At 46.6% G+C, this 16,813-nt stretch overlaps 1 protein-coding gene across 6 annotated transcripts in view; it reads right to left on the bottom strand.

The window, feature by feature from the left end:
* The window catches only part of LOC119966551 (5'-AMP-activated protein kinase subunit gamma-2), a 577,858-nt gene that overhangs the window by 36,412 nt on the left and 524,633 nt on the right, over positions 1–16,813 (bottom strand). For all 6 annotated transcript variants that reach the window (XM_038798441.1, XM_038798440.1, XM_038798439.1 and 3 more), the window contains 2 exons: positions 12,268–12,326; positions 20–65 (listed from right to left, as the gene is read on the bottom strand). In XM_038798441.1, the coding sequence (XP_038654369.1) occupies positions 20–65; positions 12,268–12,326 (105 nt within the window). The remainder of the gene's footprint in view (positions 1–19; positions 66–12,267; positions 12,327–16,813) is intronic.

Genomic DNA, 16,813 nt, shown 5'->3' with positions numbered 1-16,813 from the left:
TTGCTTTTGATATTCCTACCTCTCCATGATTCAATCTGGTGTTCCTCCAGCTCGTAGATTTGTACCTGCAATGGAAAAATCAGAATCCATTATTTAAGCCACCCCAAAGATTTCAGTCAACAGTATTTATTTTCTTCTATTTGATACCAGAGGACAAACATGGGATGTGTAGAAATGAAACGGCAAGCTAGGGTTGTCAGTCTAAAACAACCTGGGTTTAAGTGACTGGTCCAATCAGACCTCGTATTTGATTCAAATAAACAAAGTTAATTTAAACTTGTGACTAGCCAGCACAGAGTTGACAGGCCGAATGGCCTCCTTCGGTGTTGTGCCCATTATATGATTCTTAGCTATTTTATTTCAGCTGTTCAGGTTCTCTGTTTGCTCGAGACAAGTAAGTCTTTATAATCAGAATGTGTGCTCAATATTTTCAAAGTGTAGAGAAACGTTTATTCCTCGCAATCCCCAACCAAATCACAAAGTACTGCAGAGCAAGAGAAAGAAATGAATAATGTTTGGATTTCTCCTGAAAGTGAAACTGTTTCCGATTTGAACAATCAGTGCACTTCAAGTTCTATTTTGACAGTATAATCTCCTTTCACAGATAGAGAAACTCCTGGTCAATGATTAATCCATCACAAAAATCAAAGACAGATCACCTGGCCATCATCTTATTATTGTTTGTGCAACCTTACTTTATGCAAACTTTCTGACTGGCTTCCCTACTTTCCATCGATAGAATGAAAATAGAAACATACGATGAATTACAAAGAGCATTGGGGCAGTACGGTGGTGAGGTGGTTAGCACTGCTGTCTCACGGCGCTGAGGTCCCAGGTTCGATCCCGACTCTGGGTCACTGTCCGTGTGGAGTTTGCACATTCTCCCCGTGTCTGCGTGGGTTTTGCCCCCACAACCCAAAGGTGTGCAGGGTAGGTGGATTGAACACACTAAATTACCCCTAAATGGGAACAAATTAATTGGGTACTCTAAATTTATGGGGGAAAAATAGTTACAAAGAGCACATGAAAGGCAGGGGGAACGAGAGACAGAAAACAGATGGACTGATTAGATATCTTTATCAAAAAGCCCTCTTGGACATAATGCCTCTATCTTTTCTATGATTCTGTGATAAATAAAAGACAGGAGAAAGGAAATGGAAGAAAAAGCATAAGGGAATGAGAGAAAGCGAGCAAGAACTCGAGTACATGGGGAAGCATGTGGCGCAGTGGTTAGCACTGGGACTGCGGTGCTGAGGACTAGGGTTCGAATCCCAGCCCTGGGTCACTGTACATGCGGAGTTTGCAAATGTTCCCCATGTCTGCGTGGGTTTCACTCCCAGAACCCAAAGATGTGCAAGTCAGGTGGATTGGCCACACTAAATTGACCCTTAATTGGAAAAAGATAATTGGGTACTCTAAATTTTAAAAAAAATAAGAACTAGAGTACATGAGAAAGGGATTACGCACAAGAGAAATAAAAGAAAGTGGAAGAAATGCGAAAATTTAAGTTTTGAAACCAAGGAAAGACAAAACTGCAGACATTGAAGTTTGCAACTCTGGGGAGAACATAATTTATTCTATTCCCCGATTAGCTGTTCTTGCTTTTTTGCCTGGATCTTTTGCTCCTGAACTCTGTGCCCCTGATTACGTCACAGAGCCATGCTCTGTTATTCCTGCTCCTTTCCTGGTCTCCTTAATCTAGTCTTCTAATCAATCTCCTGCTCGTGAATATTATCAATGATGCAGCATGGGGAGCTGGAGGAAATCACAACCATAGAATGACAACCATGAGGGGATCTGGTGGCAGCCATGAGCTGAGCGGTCGAAGGCAAAGTGGCTCCTGTATGAGAACACCGAAAGCAACCTCTTAACCCCATCAAACCGGCACCAACATTATCCACAACTCACCCCCAGCCTAACCCCCTAAGACCACGTTGATGAGAAAGCCGAAAAAAGGAGAATGGGAAAGAGCTCGCAACTCACCAGGAAAGCCAGCAAGGATGAGGGGAGAGAAACCTCTGGCAGCCATACGCGATGGCATGGAAACAGGAAGGGCCGATTCCACAGAGTTCTCAGCGTAGACCCAGGCGTTGATGGACAACTTCATGGGCTTTATTACCACTGAGCTCCAGAGACACAGCGGAGCAGAAAAGAGGCCTCCTGGCAGCCGTTGAGACACCGGTGGAGACGGAGACGGCTCCGGGGGGGGGGGGGGGGGGGGGGGGGGGGGGGGGGGAAGAGGCAAAGTTGAGTGGCGGCTGGAGGCTAAAGAATTGAAAACGAGAGACCTGGAGAAGGTCGCCATAGGCCAAGGCATCCAGATCCCAGCCTTTGAGACCGACGTGGTGAGCCTGATCAAGACCCAGAAGGGCCTAAGGGAGAAAATTGATGACTAGGAGAGCAGGCCTCGCCGCTAGAACTTAAGAATTGTGGGGCTGCTGGAAGGGATGGAGGGGAGAAACTCCACAGAATAGGTCTCAGAGATGTTCGGGAAACAGGTCGGCAAAGAGGGCTTCGCCAAGCCCCTGGAGGTGGACTGTGCGCACAGCTCGCTCCAACAGCAGCCCGGAGCCAGGCAATCATCACGGGCAATAAATCGGGAAGTTCAGCAAATATCAGGATAAGGAGCAGATCCGGAGATGGGCAAAAAGTGCGAAAGAATGCAAGTGGGAAGGACATGTAGTACGCTTGTACCAAGACATTGGGGCGGACCTGGCCAAGCGCCACACTGGGCTTAACAGTGCCAAATCTGCCCTCTACAAGAGCAAGGTGCAGTTTGGCATGCTCTATCCAGCCAAGTTCTCGGTCACACACCATGGAAATATTTCAACACCCCTGAGATGGCCAAAAAATTCGACCAAGATAACAGTGTGGGCAGACAGTAAGAGTGCACATTGGCAAGAAGACGGGGATATGAAAGCCAAGAGAAAGAAACATGGGAACGAACGAGGGCAGATTGAGAGAGGAGCAGCTACACTAGCGAGCAAGCTGGTGTAGAAGAGGACAGTGAAGGAGGCGGCCTTCCTACATCAAACACATCTTTTTTAAAAATATAAATTTAGAGTACCCAAATGATTTTTTTCCAATTAAGGGTCAATTTAGCGTGGCCAATCCACCTAGCCTGCACATCTTTGGGTTGTGGGGGCAAAACCCACGCAAACACGGGGAGAATGTGCAAACTCCACACGGACGGTGACCCAGAACCGGGATCGAACTTGGGACCTCGGCGCCGTAAGGCAGCAGGGCTAACCTACTGCGCCACCGTGCTACCCTTTCAGCAAACACATCTAAGAGAGAGGGACCGATAGCGGGTAGGGAAGGGCTGGGTGGGACAAATGTTTCATCCAAGTTTTGACACTAGGAGAAGGAGGTGGGCCATATTAGCAGGACTGGTTGTTCCGACCGATGTCCACTTTTTTTCTTTGTCGTTGTAAAACCCAGCTCTTTTTCTTTCCTAATCTGTAACTGTTACTTGAAACACCAATAAAAATATTTGAAAAAAGAATTAGCAGTGAGGCAGACAGCAATAAAACAACACAAAGACAAAAACACAAACAAACCACAGTTCTGATTTTTAAATCTTCATACATTACAGGGACTTTAAATTTTTATAGTGTGTAATAATGTCCTTGAATTGATTCCAACAGCCTGGCTACTGACAGCTTGTGTTATGTGAAAGCAGGCAGAAAGCAATTGGTACTTTGTCCCCGGGAGTCTCAGGGACTAGGCCAGCTGCTTGGGGCCAGCCTCTCAACGGCAGAACGGTGGCAGCAGTGGGAGAGGATCCTCTCCACAATGGCCTGGCCGGGGTGGTGGTGGCAGCAGTGGGAGAGGATCCTCTCCACAATGGCCTGGCCGGGGTGGTGGTGGCAGCAGTGGGAGAGGATCCTCTCCACAATGGCCTGGCCACCGCGGGCAGTGGGAGGGGATCCTCTCCACAATGGCCTGGCCGGGGTGGTGGTGGCAGCAGTGGGTGAGGATACTCTCCACAATGGCCTGGCCACCGCGGGCAGTGGTGGCAGCAGTGGGTGAGGATACTCTCCACAATGGCCAAGCCACCGCGGGCAGTGGCAGCAGTCGGAGGGGATCCTCTCCACAATGGCCTGGCCGGGGTGGTGGTGGCAGCAGTGGGAGGGGATCCTCTCCACAATGGCCAAGCCACCGCGGGCAGTGGGTGAGGATCCTCTCCACAATGGCCTGGCCACCGCGGGCAGTGGCAGCAGTCGGAGGGGATCTTCTCCACAATGGTTGTTGGGCTGCCAATTTGATTTTTACATTTCTAAATTTACAAATTGAAAAGTGGGAGGGTGCCTCAAAATCGTCAGAACCCTCTTACATCCACTTTCCTGAACTGCTGGATTAATCTGCCTTTGATCCTCCAACTTCGAGAACCTTCCCTCCCGCCATGAGTTGGTGAATTCAGGGAAAGGTATTGCAGGGAATCTGTTCCCCATGTCCCTTTGGATTGTGACCCCTGTTTGGCCCCAATGTCGTCATCCTGGCCCAAACCCTGCCCAAGTTCCATGCAGTATTAGTGATTGCAAGTGGCTTCTTCCAGGCTCCGGGGTGGGATATCCCAGGGATGCGCTGGTAGTTACCAGCTAAGAATGGCACAGAAATTCAAACTTCCTTTAGGGAATTGGCCACCCACACTGAACCATCCGAAAACGCGATTTAACTCACGAACATCTGATGGTTCTGACTGTCACACAGCAACAGTTACCCCTATTGTACCTACCTCTCCCTCTATCGCCAACACAACTGTACCCGCCCAGAAGACTCCTCCAACACAAATGTACCAACCAACAGAACCTCTCCAACACCACTGTACCTGCCCCTCGACCCTGCCAACACCAATGTACCTGCCCACAGGACTCCCCAATACCACACCACTGTACCCACCCACAGAACTTCCCCAACACCACTGCACCCGCCCACAGGACTCCCCAATACCACTGTACCCACACACAGAACTTCCCCAACACCACTGTACCCGCCCACAGACTCCCCAATACCACTGTACCTGCCCCAGGACCCTGCCAACACCACTGTACCTGCCCACAGGACTCTGCCAACACCACTATACCTGCCCACAGGACTCTCCAACACCACTGTACCCGCCCACAGGACTCCCCCACACCACTGTACCTGCCCACAGGACTCCCCAACATCACTGCACCCGCCCACAGGACTCCCCAACACCACTGTACCTGCCCACAGGACTCCCCAACATCATTGCACCCGCCCACAGGACTCCCCAACACCACTGTACCTGCCCACAGGACTCCCCAACACCACTGTATCCACCCCAGAACACCCCCAACACCACTGTACCTGCCCACAGAACTTCCCCAACACCACTGTACCTGCCCCTGGACCCGACCAACACCACTGTACCTGCCCACAGGACTCCCCAACACCACTGTACCTGTCCACAGGACTCCCCAACACCACTGTACCTGCCCACAGGACTCCCCAACACCACTGTACCTGCCCACAGGACTCTCCAACACCACTGTACCCACCCACAGAACTTCCCCACCACCACTGTACCTGCCGTTGGACCCTGCCAAAACCACTGTACTCGCCCACAGTACTCTACCAATACCACTGTATCCAGCCATAGGATTCCCTCCAACACCACGGTAGCCGCCCACTGCACCAGCCCACAGGACTCTGCCAACATCACTACCTGCCCACAGGACACCCCCAACACCACTGTACCCACCCACAGGACTCCCCAACACCACTGTACCCACCCACAGGACTCCCCAACACCACTGTACCTGCCCACAGGACTCCCCAACACCACTGTACCCGCCCACAGGACTCCCCAATACCACTGTACCCACCCACAGGACTCTGCCAACACCACTGTACCTGCCCACAGGACTCCGCAAACACCGCTGTATCTGCCCACAGAACACCCCCAACACCACTGTACCTGCCCACAGGACTCCGCAAACACCACTGTACCCACCCACAGTACTCCCCACCATTGTACCTGCCCACAGAACACCCCCAACACCACTGTACCTATCCACAGGACTCCGCAAACACCACTGTACCCGCCCACAGGACTCCCCAACACCACTGTACCCGCCCACAGGACTCCCCAACACCACTGTACTCGCCACAGGACTCCCCAATACCACTGTATCCACCCACAGGACTCCCCAACACCACTGTACCCACCCACAGGACTCCCCAACACCACTGTACTCGCCACAGGACTCCCCAACACCACTGTACCCGCCCACAGGACTCCCCAATACCACTGTACCCACCCACAGGACTCTGCCAACACCACTGTACCTGCCCACAGGACTCCACAAACACTGCTGTATCTGCCCACAGAACACCCCCAACACCACTGTACCTATCCACAGGACTCCGCAAACACCACTGTACCAATGCAAAGATAGAACAAACATAGAAAATATAGGCCCTTCGGTCCTCTCAACCTGCGCAGAACGTGCTGTCCGTCTAAACTAAAATCTTCTACACTTCAGTGATCCATATCCCTCCATTCCCATAATATTCATGTATTTGTCAAGATGCCCCTTAAACATCACTATTGTACCTGCTTCCGCCACCTCCTCCGGTAGTGAGTGCCAGGCATCCACTACCCTCTGTGTAAACAAACTTCCCTCGCATATCTCCTCTAAACTTTGCCCCTCGTACCTTAAAAGTAGTTGGATTTCAAGATAACAAGCAGAGTCGTAGTGACACAATTGTTGCAAGAGGTACGAGCCAACATTAAAATTGGAAACAGAAACATATTCGTTGCTGTATAAAGGCACATTGTAGGAACCAAGAGTACAACATTTCACCTTATAAACATTCCTAAAAAGGCAACTGAACGATTGAACGCGAGCATTTTATGTCCTTAGTGTCAAATTATCCTTCAAACTGCAGGTTCATAGATTGCAAGATTACCCCAGACAAAATTTTTAAAAACAGCAAATGGGTTTATAAGGACACGCTTCACTGTACAAACTAATTAATAACAGCACAAGATTCAAAAATGGCTGAACAACTTCATTTTGTTCGATTGGAAACACAAAATTGGCAAAACTTGGCAGGCAGCCATACGTTACAGACAATTCTACCAGTAACACTCTGGTCACGTAATGTCCAATCTGCCTTTGTGTCTATTAGCTAGGCAATACAAATGGTCTTCTTCAACCAGAATGGAATTTTAATCTGCGTTTTCCTGTCATTTATGCGGAGCTCTGTGCCACCAAGACCTTTTCTTCCAGTTGGGCTTCTCTCTCACTCTCTCATCGATACCATGTCTTATGATCAGACCGAAATGAAGACAGAATTTTGATTTAATATCTTATTGAAATGGCAATGCCATTGACAATACAGTGCTCTTTCAGTGTGTCAGTAGCGTAGTAGAGGTGGTGTCGCAATGGTATATGGGTGGGAGCTGCCCTGGGGAGTCCTCAGTATTGACCTGACAAAGTCTCATGATATCAGCTCAAGCCTGGGCAAGGAAACCTCCTGCTGATTACCACATACTGTCCAGCTTCAGTTGATGAACACCACTTTGGAGGAAGTACGGAGGATGGCAAACTGAATGTCCTCTGGGTGAGGGACTTCAATGTCTACCACCAAGAGTGGTTCTGTAGCATCACCACAAACCGGGCTGGCCTAAAGGATAGAACAGCTGCTAGACTGCGTCTGTGGCTGTTGGTGAGGGAATCAACAATGAAAAACGTACTTGACCTCATTCTCGCCAACCTGCCTGTCGCAGATGCATCTGTCCATTTCAGTATCGGTAGGAATGACCACCGCACAGCACAGTCCTCGGAAGTGCCAAAAGTCCCATATTCACATTGAGGATACCTTCCATCCTGTTGTGTGGCACTACCACTGTGATAAGTGGGATAGATTCTGAACAGATCGAGCAATTCGAGTGCATCCACCATTAGGTTCCATCTAAACAGCAGAAATGGACTCGAACACAACCTGTGGTCTGATGGCCTGACATATGCCTCACTCTCCCATTACCACAGATCAACCCTGGTTCAATGAAGAGTGCAGGAGGGCATACCTAAAAATAAGGTGCCAACCTGGTGAAGCTACAATACAAGCCTACTTGCGTGCCATACAGCATAGGCAGAAAGTGATAGAGTCCCACAATTCCACAACCAACAGATCAGGTCTAAGGCCCACAAGTCCTGTCACATTCAGCTGTATTTCATACGATCCCTACTGTGCAGGAGGCCATTCGGCCTATTGAGGCTACACAGCCCTTGGAAAGAGCAGCCTACTTAAGCCCTCCCAATAACCCAGTAACCCCACCAAACCTTTGCAGTAAGGAGCAATTTAGCATGGCAATCCAGCTAACTTGCACATCTTTGGACTGTGGACTAGCTCCCGGAGGAAACCCATGCAGACATGGGGAGAAAGTGCAACTTCCACACAGATGAGGCAACTACTGAACCTGGGTCCCTGGATCTGTGAAGCACCAGTGCTAACCACTATGCCACCGAATGGTGGAGGACAATTAAATAACACACAGAAGGAGGCTCCACAAATACCCTCATCCTCAATGATGGCGGAACCCAGCACATTCAGTGGAAAATCAAAAGCTGAAGCATTTGCTACAAGCTTCGCTCAGAACTACCGAGTGGATGATTCACCTCTGCCTCCTCCAGCAGTCCCCAGCATTACAGTTGTCGGTCTTCAATTTACTCCTTGTGATATCAAGAAATGGCTAAAGGCACTGGATACTGACTTGGGAATATATCACCGTTCCTTCATTGTCGCTGGATCAAAATCCCTCCCTAACCCCACTCTAGGTATACCTGCACCACAGGGGACTGCACCAGTTCAAGGCGGGAGTGCACAACCACCTTCGAAAGGGCAATTAGGGATGGGCAATAAATGCAGGCCTAGCCGCAAAGGACACATCCCTTGAATAAGAAAATAAAAGGTCACATCATGAGCTCAAATTCACTACATGCCTACTCAGGTGGCTAAAAATGTTGCTGCTGGCTCAAATTTGATAACACATGTACAAAGGGAAAAGCTGAATTTGGACGACAGGACTGATGAAAAAATTGTTCAAGCAAAACTACTTTGAAATTGCCTAATAACTTATTACCGAGAAGAGTAATGTATGTATCTTATCTGTACATTAGGAACTGGGTCTATTTAAAACTTGCTGTCAAAAACAATGTTGCCGCCAATTTCAAGGGGATTCTCATACACATAACATGCCTTAATGAGGCATAACTATTTAAATAATTTGCTCAGCTGTCAATCGACAAGCCACCTCTTAGGAGCCTGGAGGCAGAAAAGGAATGGGCAACTGCTAGTAATCTACGAGAACTAGGCAGGTAATGCAGGAGTCCCCCGGGGTCCCGCGCACCAATCAATTTTCCGTATAGGATGCTGATGAAGGCGTTGGTTCCCGAGTGCAGTCAGATCCAAGTCTGGGACACTACATGCAGCTCTCCTATACAGAATGGTGGAAGAAAGGAAGAGCAGTAGTGATAGGGAATTAGTTAGTTAGGGGAACAGACGGGCATTTGTGTTAGCATAGATGTGACTCCACGATCGTATGTTGCTTCCCTAGTGTCAGGGTCAAGGATGTCATGGAGCGACTGCAGGACATGCCTCTGGGGGAGGCTATTCAGCTAGAAGTCATGGTCCATGATGGTACATGAAATGGGGATGAGGCCCCAAAAGCATATTTTAAGGAGCTGGCAGGGGGGGAAATTAGTGAGTGACTCTGAAAGACAGAAGCAGCACAAAAATTGTATAGCACAGGACTTTGGCAACGTTGAAGGGTATCCATGCAAATGCAAGGTTTATATCAAATAAAGCTGCTGAGTCGAGGGCGCAGAGCGACACATGGCAGCATATTATCATCATTAGAATGGAAACTTGGCTTAAAGAGGGGCTGAAGTGGCAGTTCAACATCCCTGGAAAGAGTTTGCAGGCAGGATTTTTGGGGGGGGGGGGATAAGAAAGATGGAGGTGCAGCATTATTGGTTAAGGAATCAATTACAGCAGAGGAGGGATGATATACCAACTGAAACATTAAATGAGGCCATATGGGTTGAGCTCAGAAATAAAAAAGGGCAGCCACATTACTAGGAGTAAACGATAGACCCCAAAATAGTGGAAGGGAATTTGAAGAACAAATATGTCGGCAAATTTCTGAGTGCAAACAAAATAGGCACAGAGGGCACAAAATTCTTGACCTGCATTCAGAATATTTCTTTTCGCCAGCACGTAACAAGCCCAGTAGGTGGGGTGATATTTACTTTTGGAAAATGATGATGGGCAACTGGATGGAGTAGCAGTGGGGGAGCATTTTGGAGATAGTGACCACAATACTTAAGATTTAGAATCATTACGGAAAAGACAAAGATAGAACACGAGTAAAGTCCTGCACTGTCGAGACACGTCCCCACTATGAAAAAGGGTGGTACTGCCAAATCTAGAGCCCCCTGTTTATCCAGAAGCATTCAGGGCAAGATAAAGCAGAAAAAAAGCTTATGACAGTTACAAAAAACGTGCTATTGTGGAAAGCCTGCAGGAGTATAGAAAGCATGGGGTGAAGTTAAGAAGAAATTAGGAAAGCAAAGGGAGGATACATAAATATCTGCAGATAAAATCAAAGAAAAGCCAAAGATCTTTTAAAAGTATAAGAGCAAGAGAGTAACTGAGGAAAGGGTAGGGCTCATCAGAGATGTGCATGGTAACTTATGTTGATGGGTCCTCAATGAGTACTTTGTCTTCACCAAGGAGAGGGACGATTAGAACATAGAACAGTACAGCACAGAACAGGCCCTTCGGCCCTCAATGTTGTGCCGAGCCATGATCACCCTACTCAAACCCACGTATCCACCCTGTACCCGTAACCCAACAACCCCCCCCTTAACCTTACTTTTATTAGGACACTCCGGGCAATTTAGCATGGCCAATCCACCTAACCCGCACATCTTTGGACTGTGGGAGGAAACCGGAGCACCCGGAGGAAACCCACGCACACAGGGGGAGGACGTGCAGACTCCACACAGACAGTGACCCAGCCGGGAATCGAACCTGGGACCCTGGAGCTGTGAAGCATTTATGCTAACCACCATGATTAGTTAAAGAGGAGTGTGAATTATTGGATACAATAAGTATATTGGGAGAGGAAGTACTGGTGGGAATAATGGAGCCGAATGGATTGTATCCCAGACTGTTAAAGGAAGCTAGGGAGGGAATAGCAGGTGCTGAGGATCATTTTCCAATCCACACCAGATATAGGTTGGTACCAGAGGATTGGAGGCCTGTGAACATTGTACTGCTATTTAAAAAGATGCAAGGGATAGGTCAGAAAATTATAGTCCAGTTGGTCTAATTTCGATGTTGGGCAATTTATTGGAATCAATTCTGAGACACATTTTAAATTGTCACTTAGAAAGGCATGGATTGATCAGGGATAGTCAGCATGATTTTGTTAGGGGAAGATAGTGTTGTACTAATATAATAACATTTCTTGAGGAAGTAACAAGGAGGATTGATGAGGGTAGTGACAAGGTCCCACATGGCAGGCTGATCAGAAAAATGAGATTGCATGGGATACAGGGGAATGTGGCAAGTTGGATCTAAATTGGCTCGGCAATAGGAAACAACAGTTAATGGTCAATGTATGTCTTTGCAAATGGAAAGTGGTTTCCAGTGATGTTCCACAGGGCTAAGTGTTGGGGCTTGTGGTACTTGTTGTATATATTAATGATTTGGATTCAAACGTGGGAGACATGATTGAGAAATGTGCAGATGACACAAACCGGCTGTGTAGTTGATTGCGAAGATCTTAACAGAGATCTTCGGCTAAGAAGAATAATAAAAGGGGTGAGATTAAAATCCAAAATGTGACCTTATAAACAGTAAGTCGTGTAAAGTCTTTTGATTTTCTTAATGGAAAAGGGTCACAAAAAATTCTCTCTTTGCCCTTCACAATTTTCCGCCAAATTTGAAAACATGGACAAGAACAATGTTATTTGCATATTGCTCTTCAGTATGTTCGAAGCTCTAGATAAATGCATGTTGTGGTTGTTGTTGCGTTGAATGAATCGAATCGCACAGATTTGTGTTTTACCCAGGAATACTGTTATTGAATGATGAATCCTAATTAGATACAGCATAGAAATTTCCTTCAGACAACCCTAATATTATCTGTATGAACGGTTGTTTCTTTTTACACACAATTAATTTACTTTGTATCCCAAGATTTTAACAATTGAAAACACTTACCATGGGTGACTTGTAGTATCTGTGCAGTATGTTTATGAAGTCTGTTATAGTTAACATTCCTAGAAAAGAAAGAAGCATTTTAATGGAAGTCACAAAATGTTGCAGCATATTGTATCACTGAAGTCTGTTATCTGGAGCATCAGAGTGGCAACATTAACACTTGGAAAATATTTTTAAAGCACAGAGAGTGTAATTTGTTAGGTGAGAAAACCTCATGCGCAACCAGCAGCAACACCACCAATAAAAGGACATCAAATTTGCTGGGGTGAAGTCGTGCACTGATGTCAAACAAAATACACAGAGCACAAAGCAAATGGTTACGAGTGATAAAGTAGCACAAAACAATTTATTTTCCAATTGTGACTGGCCAACAATGTCTCTCCTCGTCCTATACATTTCTAAATACATTAAAGGCATACAAGGTTAGAGTTAACACACACTAACATATGAATGAGGGGCAGAAGGAGGCCATTTAGCTGCTCAAGCCTGCTCTATCTACCATTTGAGAAGATCATGGCTAATTGGATTGCGGTCTCAACTCTGCTTTCTTGTCTACCCCCGATAACTTTTAACCCCTTCTTAATGAAGAATCTAACTTAGCCTTAAAAATATTCAACGTTGCTGACTCAATTGCTCTCTTGGGAGGAGAATTTCACCAACTCCTGACCCTCAAAAGGACTTCCTCTATACTCTGTCCAAAATGGAGGATCCTTCATTTTTAAACTTTTATTTCAATCCACAGAATCCATACAGTGGAGGCGGCCATTCGGCCCATCGAGTTTGCACCGATCAACCTAAAGAGCACCCAACCCACAGGCACACATCGACAGGATCCCCTTTATCCACTTTGCTATTTCCTCAAATAACTGTAATAAATTAAACACTATTTCCCTTTTAAAACACAATGTTGGCTTTGCCCGAATACATTAACAGCAAGAATAACTTCCTTAATAACAGATTCTCTAATTTTCCCGAAGGCAGGTGTTAGGCTTGCAAAATCCTACCAACTATCCTGGCTTGAGACAATTCACACCTCTTTAACCTGGGGTTTCCCCTATCTCTGGATCTGTAAAGACTTGATTACCTGCAAATGCTCGCATTCTAGGCATTGTCTGGCATCTTTGAATTTGTCTATATATAGGTTTCTGGAACATACCTCTTCATTCACCTGAGGAAGGAGCAGTGCTCCGAAAGCTAGTGTTTGAAACAAACCTGTTGGACTTTAACCTGGTGTTGTAAGACTTCTTACTGTGCTCACCCCAGTCCAACACTGGCATCTCCACATCTTAGATAGTCATGGAAGATGCAGCCTCTTCTTCGAGAGTTTTTCTTTTCCACTGGAATATATTTTTACTCAGTGTCATGCAATACCTCCTTAAATGTCTGGCACTGCACCTCTACCTTCCTAGCCTTTAACTTTAGCAGTTCATTTTAACCAGCAAGGGTTCATACCCTTGTAATTATAATAGAGGGATCTGGGTATCTGAGTACACGAATCATCAAGAGTGAGCATGCAGGCAGAGGAAGGCAAATGGGATGCTGATATTTATTGCAAGAGAAATGGAATGTAAAAGTTGGGAAGTTTACTACAGCTGTACAGGATTTTGGGGAGACCACATCAGGAGTACGGTCTACAGTTTTGGTCTCATTACTTAAGGATATAAATGCATCAGAAGCAGTTCAGAGGAGGTTCACGTGACTCATACCTGGGATGAAGGGTTTATCCCATGAAGAAAGTTTGAACAGGTAGGTTGAGGTTATACCCATTGAACGAGAGGTGATCTTACTGAAAGACGTAAAGACCCGGAGGTGACTTGTCAGGTTGAATACCGGGAGGATGTTTTCTTCTTGTGGGGTCTCTCTTTTAAGATGGAGATGAAGAAAATTTATTTCTCTGAGCATTATTTGAATGTGGAATTCTCTTCCTCAGGAAGCAGTGGAGACTGGGACACTAAATTCATTCAAGGTCTAGTTTAACAGATTTTTGTTATACATAGGAGTCAAGAGTTACAGGGAGCAGACAGAATGTGAGGCCACAAATTAGATCAACCATGATCTTATCAAATGGCCTCCTCCTACCACAAAGCCTTTTTGCCTTTATTTAAACTTAAGCTAATCTTAAGACTCTCTTCTCACCCTCAAATGTATGTGAAATTCAATCATGTTATCAATACAATACTGACACAGCAGCCACCCTGAACCCAGAGATATTACATACTCACAATTTTGCCCAGTCAGGATCTCCTGCAGTGTTAGATTAATGCCCATTCTAAGCCTGACAGCGTTCAATTTCCTTGCACTGCCTGACTTCACTGAAATGAAGTCTTAAATAGGATCAGAATCACAATTAGCATCAGGGTCACTGAGAGTGTGAGAAGAAAGCCTTTTTTTGGTAAACTATCTACCATGCTATTCAGCTGATAGTTGTGTGATATTTTTGTTTAACTTGTTCATTATATTTTAATTTAAAAAAAAAGTATGTTTATTAAAGTTTAATGTATTAACAAATAACCAATAAATACACATGAATGCAAACAATGCAATCAAAACAAATAAGTAAGTTAAACACTATACCTAAAACCCCTAACAGCTAACAGTGTCTAGATCTTTGAAAAAGGAAATAAACGGTTGCCATCTCGGGTAGAATCTCTCCACTGTACCCCTGATGGTGAATTACATTTTTTCAAAGTGCAAAAAGGACATCATGTCCTCTAACCAGCCAGAGGCACGAGGTGAAGCGGAGACCTCCAATCGAGCAGCATCCGCCTCCGGGCTATCAGTGAGACAGAGGCGCCGTTGTCCCCCTCTACCCCAGAGTGAACTGCCGGTGAGTCCCAAACCCCAAATATGGCCACAAGCGGATATGGGAGTAATTCTAGACGGAGAATCTCAGGTCTGGTACTAAAACGGAAGCCCTGAAGCTGGAGTCTGGGGCAAGACCCAAAACATGTGTGTGATCGGGGTTGGGGGGAGGGGGGCAAGCAAATAGCGGTCACATCTGTTCCCAACATTCGAAAAAAAGAATACTCATCTCGCCTTGGTCGTGCATGCTATGTAGCACTATTAACTGAATTAGGCTCAACCGGGTACGAGGCGGTACAGTTGACCCTGTATTATGGGCGGCACGGTAGCACAATGGTTAGCACTGTGGCTTCACAGCACCAGGGACCCAGGTTCGATTCTGACTTGGGTCACTGTCTGTACACGGAGTCTGCACGCTCTCCCAGTGTCTGCGTGGGTTTCCTCCTGATGCTCCGGTTTCCTCCCACAAGTCCCGAAAGACATGCTGTTAGGTAATTTGGACATTCTGAATTCTCCTTCTATGTACCCGAACAGGCGCCGGACTGTAGCGACTAGGGGATTTTCACAGCAACTTCATGTGTAATAGTAGGTCATTTGCATAAAGAGATACACGATGTTCCACCCCGTCTCGATTAATACCCTCCAATGATTGGAATCCCTCAAGGCGATAGAGAGCGGCTCTATTGCCAGGGCGAACAAAAGTGGAGAGCGTGCAGCCGTACTCGTGCCCCTAATCAGGGGGAAGCAGTCTGATTAGAAAATGAACAATGGCCGTTGGTGTATTGTATAACAAACGGATCAGAAACACAAATTCATATCTTTCGGGAATCTCAAACAAATAGTCCCAAATCTACCCTGTCAAATGCTTACCCTGCGTCAAGAGATACAAACATCTTTGGCTCGGGTGCCGGGGAGGGGAGAATGAGTATAACCTTTAAAAAGGCCATGTACATTGGCTAATTGACCGCCCTTTACAAAGCCGGTTTGGTCTTCAGAAACTATACTTGGAAGGCAAGGTTCCAATCTTAGTGCCAGAACCTTAGCGAGCAGCTTAATTTCCGGGTTTAAAAGTGAGTTGGGTTGGTATGAACCGCACTCAGTCAGGTCCTTGTCTCTTTTTTTTTGGAAATAATTTTTATTGAAAAATTTTGAATTTATACAACAATAACGCACCACAGTAAAATACCAAAAATAACAATAATATTAACAATCATAAACATTCGCCCACCTCCATGAACAACACAGCATTTTAACAACAACGCAAATTAACACAATATAAAGTTACAGAATAGACCCTACAATAAGGAACACCCCCCCCCCCCCCCCCCCCCCCCCACCCCGGCGGGTTGCTGCTGCTATTGACCAAGCTACCTATCTTTGAGCCAGGAAGTCCAGAAAAGGCTGCCATCGTTTATAGAACCCTTGTATTGATCCTCTCAGGGCAAATTTGACCCTTTCCAATTTTATAAATCCCGCCGTGTCACTGATCCTGGTCTCCACACTTGGGGCCTTGCATCCTTCCACTGTAGCAGAATCCTTCGTCGGGCTACTAGGGGCGCAAAGGCCAGGACACCGGCCTCTTTCGCCTCCTGCACTCCCGGCTCTATCGCAACTCCAAAAATCGCTAGTCCCCACCCTGGTTTGACCCTGGATCCAACCACCCTCAACACTGTCCCCGCCACCCCCTTCCAGAATTCTTCCAGTGCTGGGCATGCCCAGAACATATGGGCGTGGTTCGCTGGAC

The sequence above is a fragment of the Scyliorhinus canicula genome, chromosome 5 (genome assembly GCF_902713615.1).
Source record: "Scyliorhinus canicula chromosome 5, sScyCan1.1, whole genome shotgun sequence".
Classification (NCBI taxonomy): domain Eukaryota; kingdom Metazoa; phylum Chordata; class Chondrichthyes; order Carcharhiniformes; family Scyliorhinidae; genus Scyliorhinus; species Scyliorhinus canicula.
This window is presented reverse-complemented; position numbering and strand designations above follow the sequence as displayed.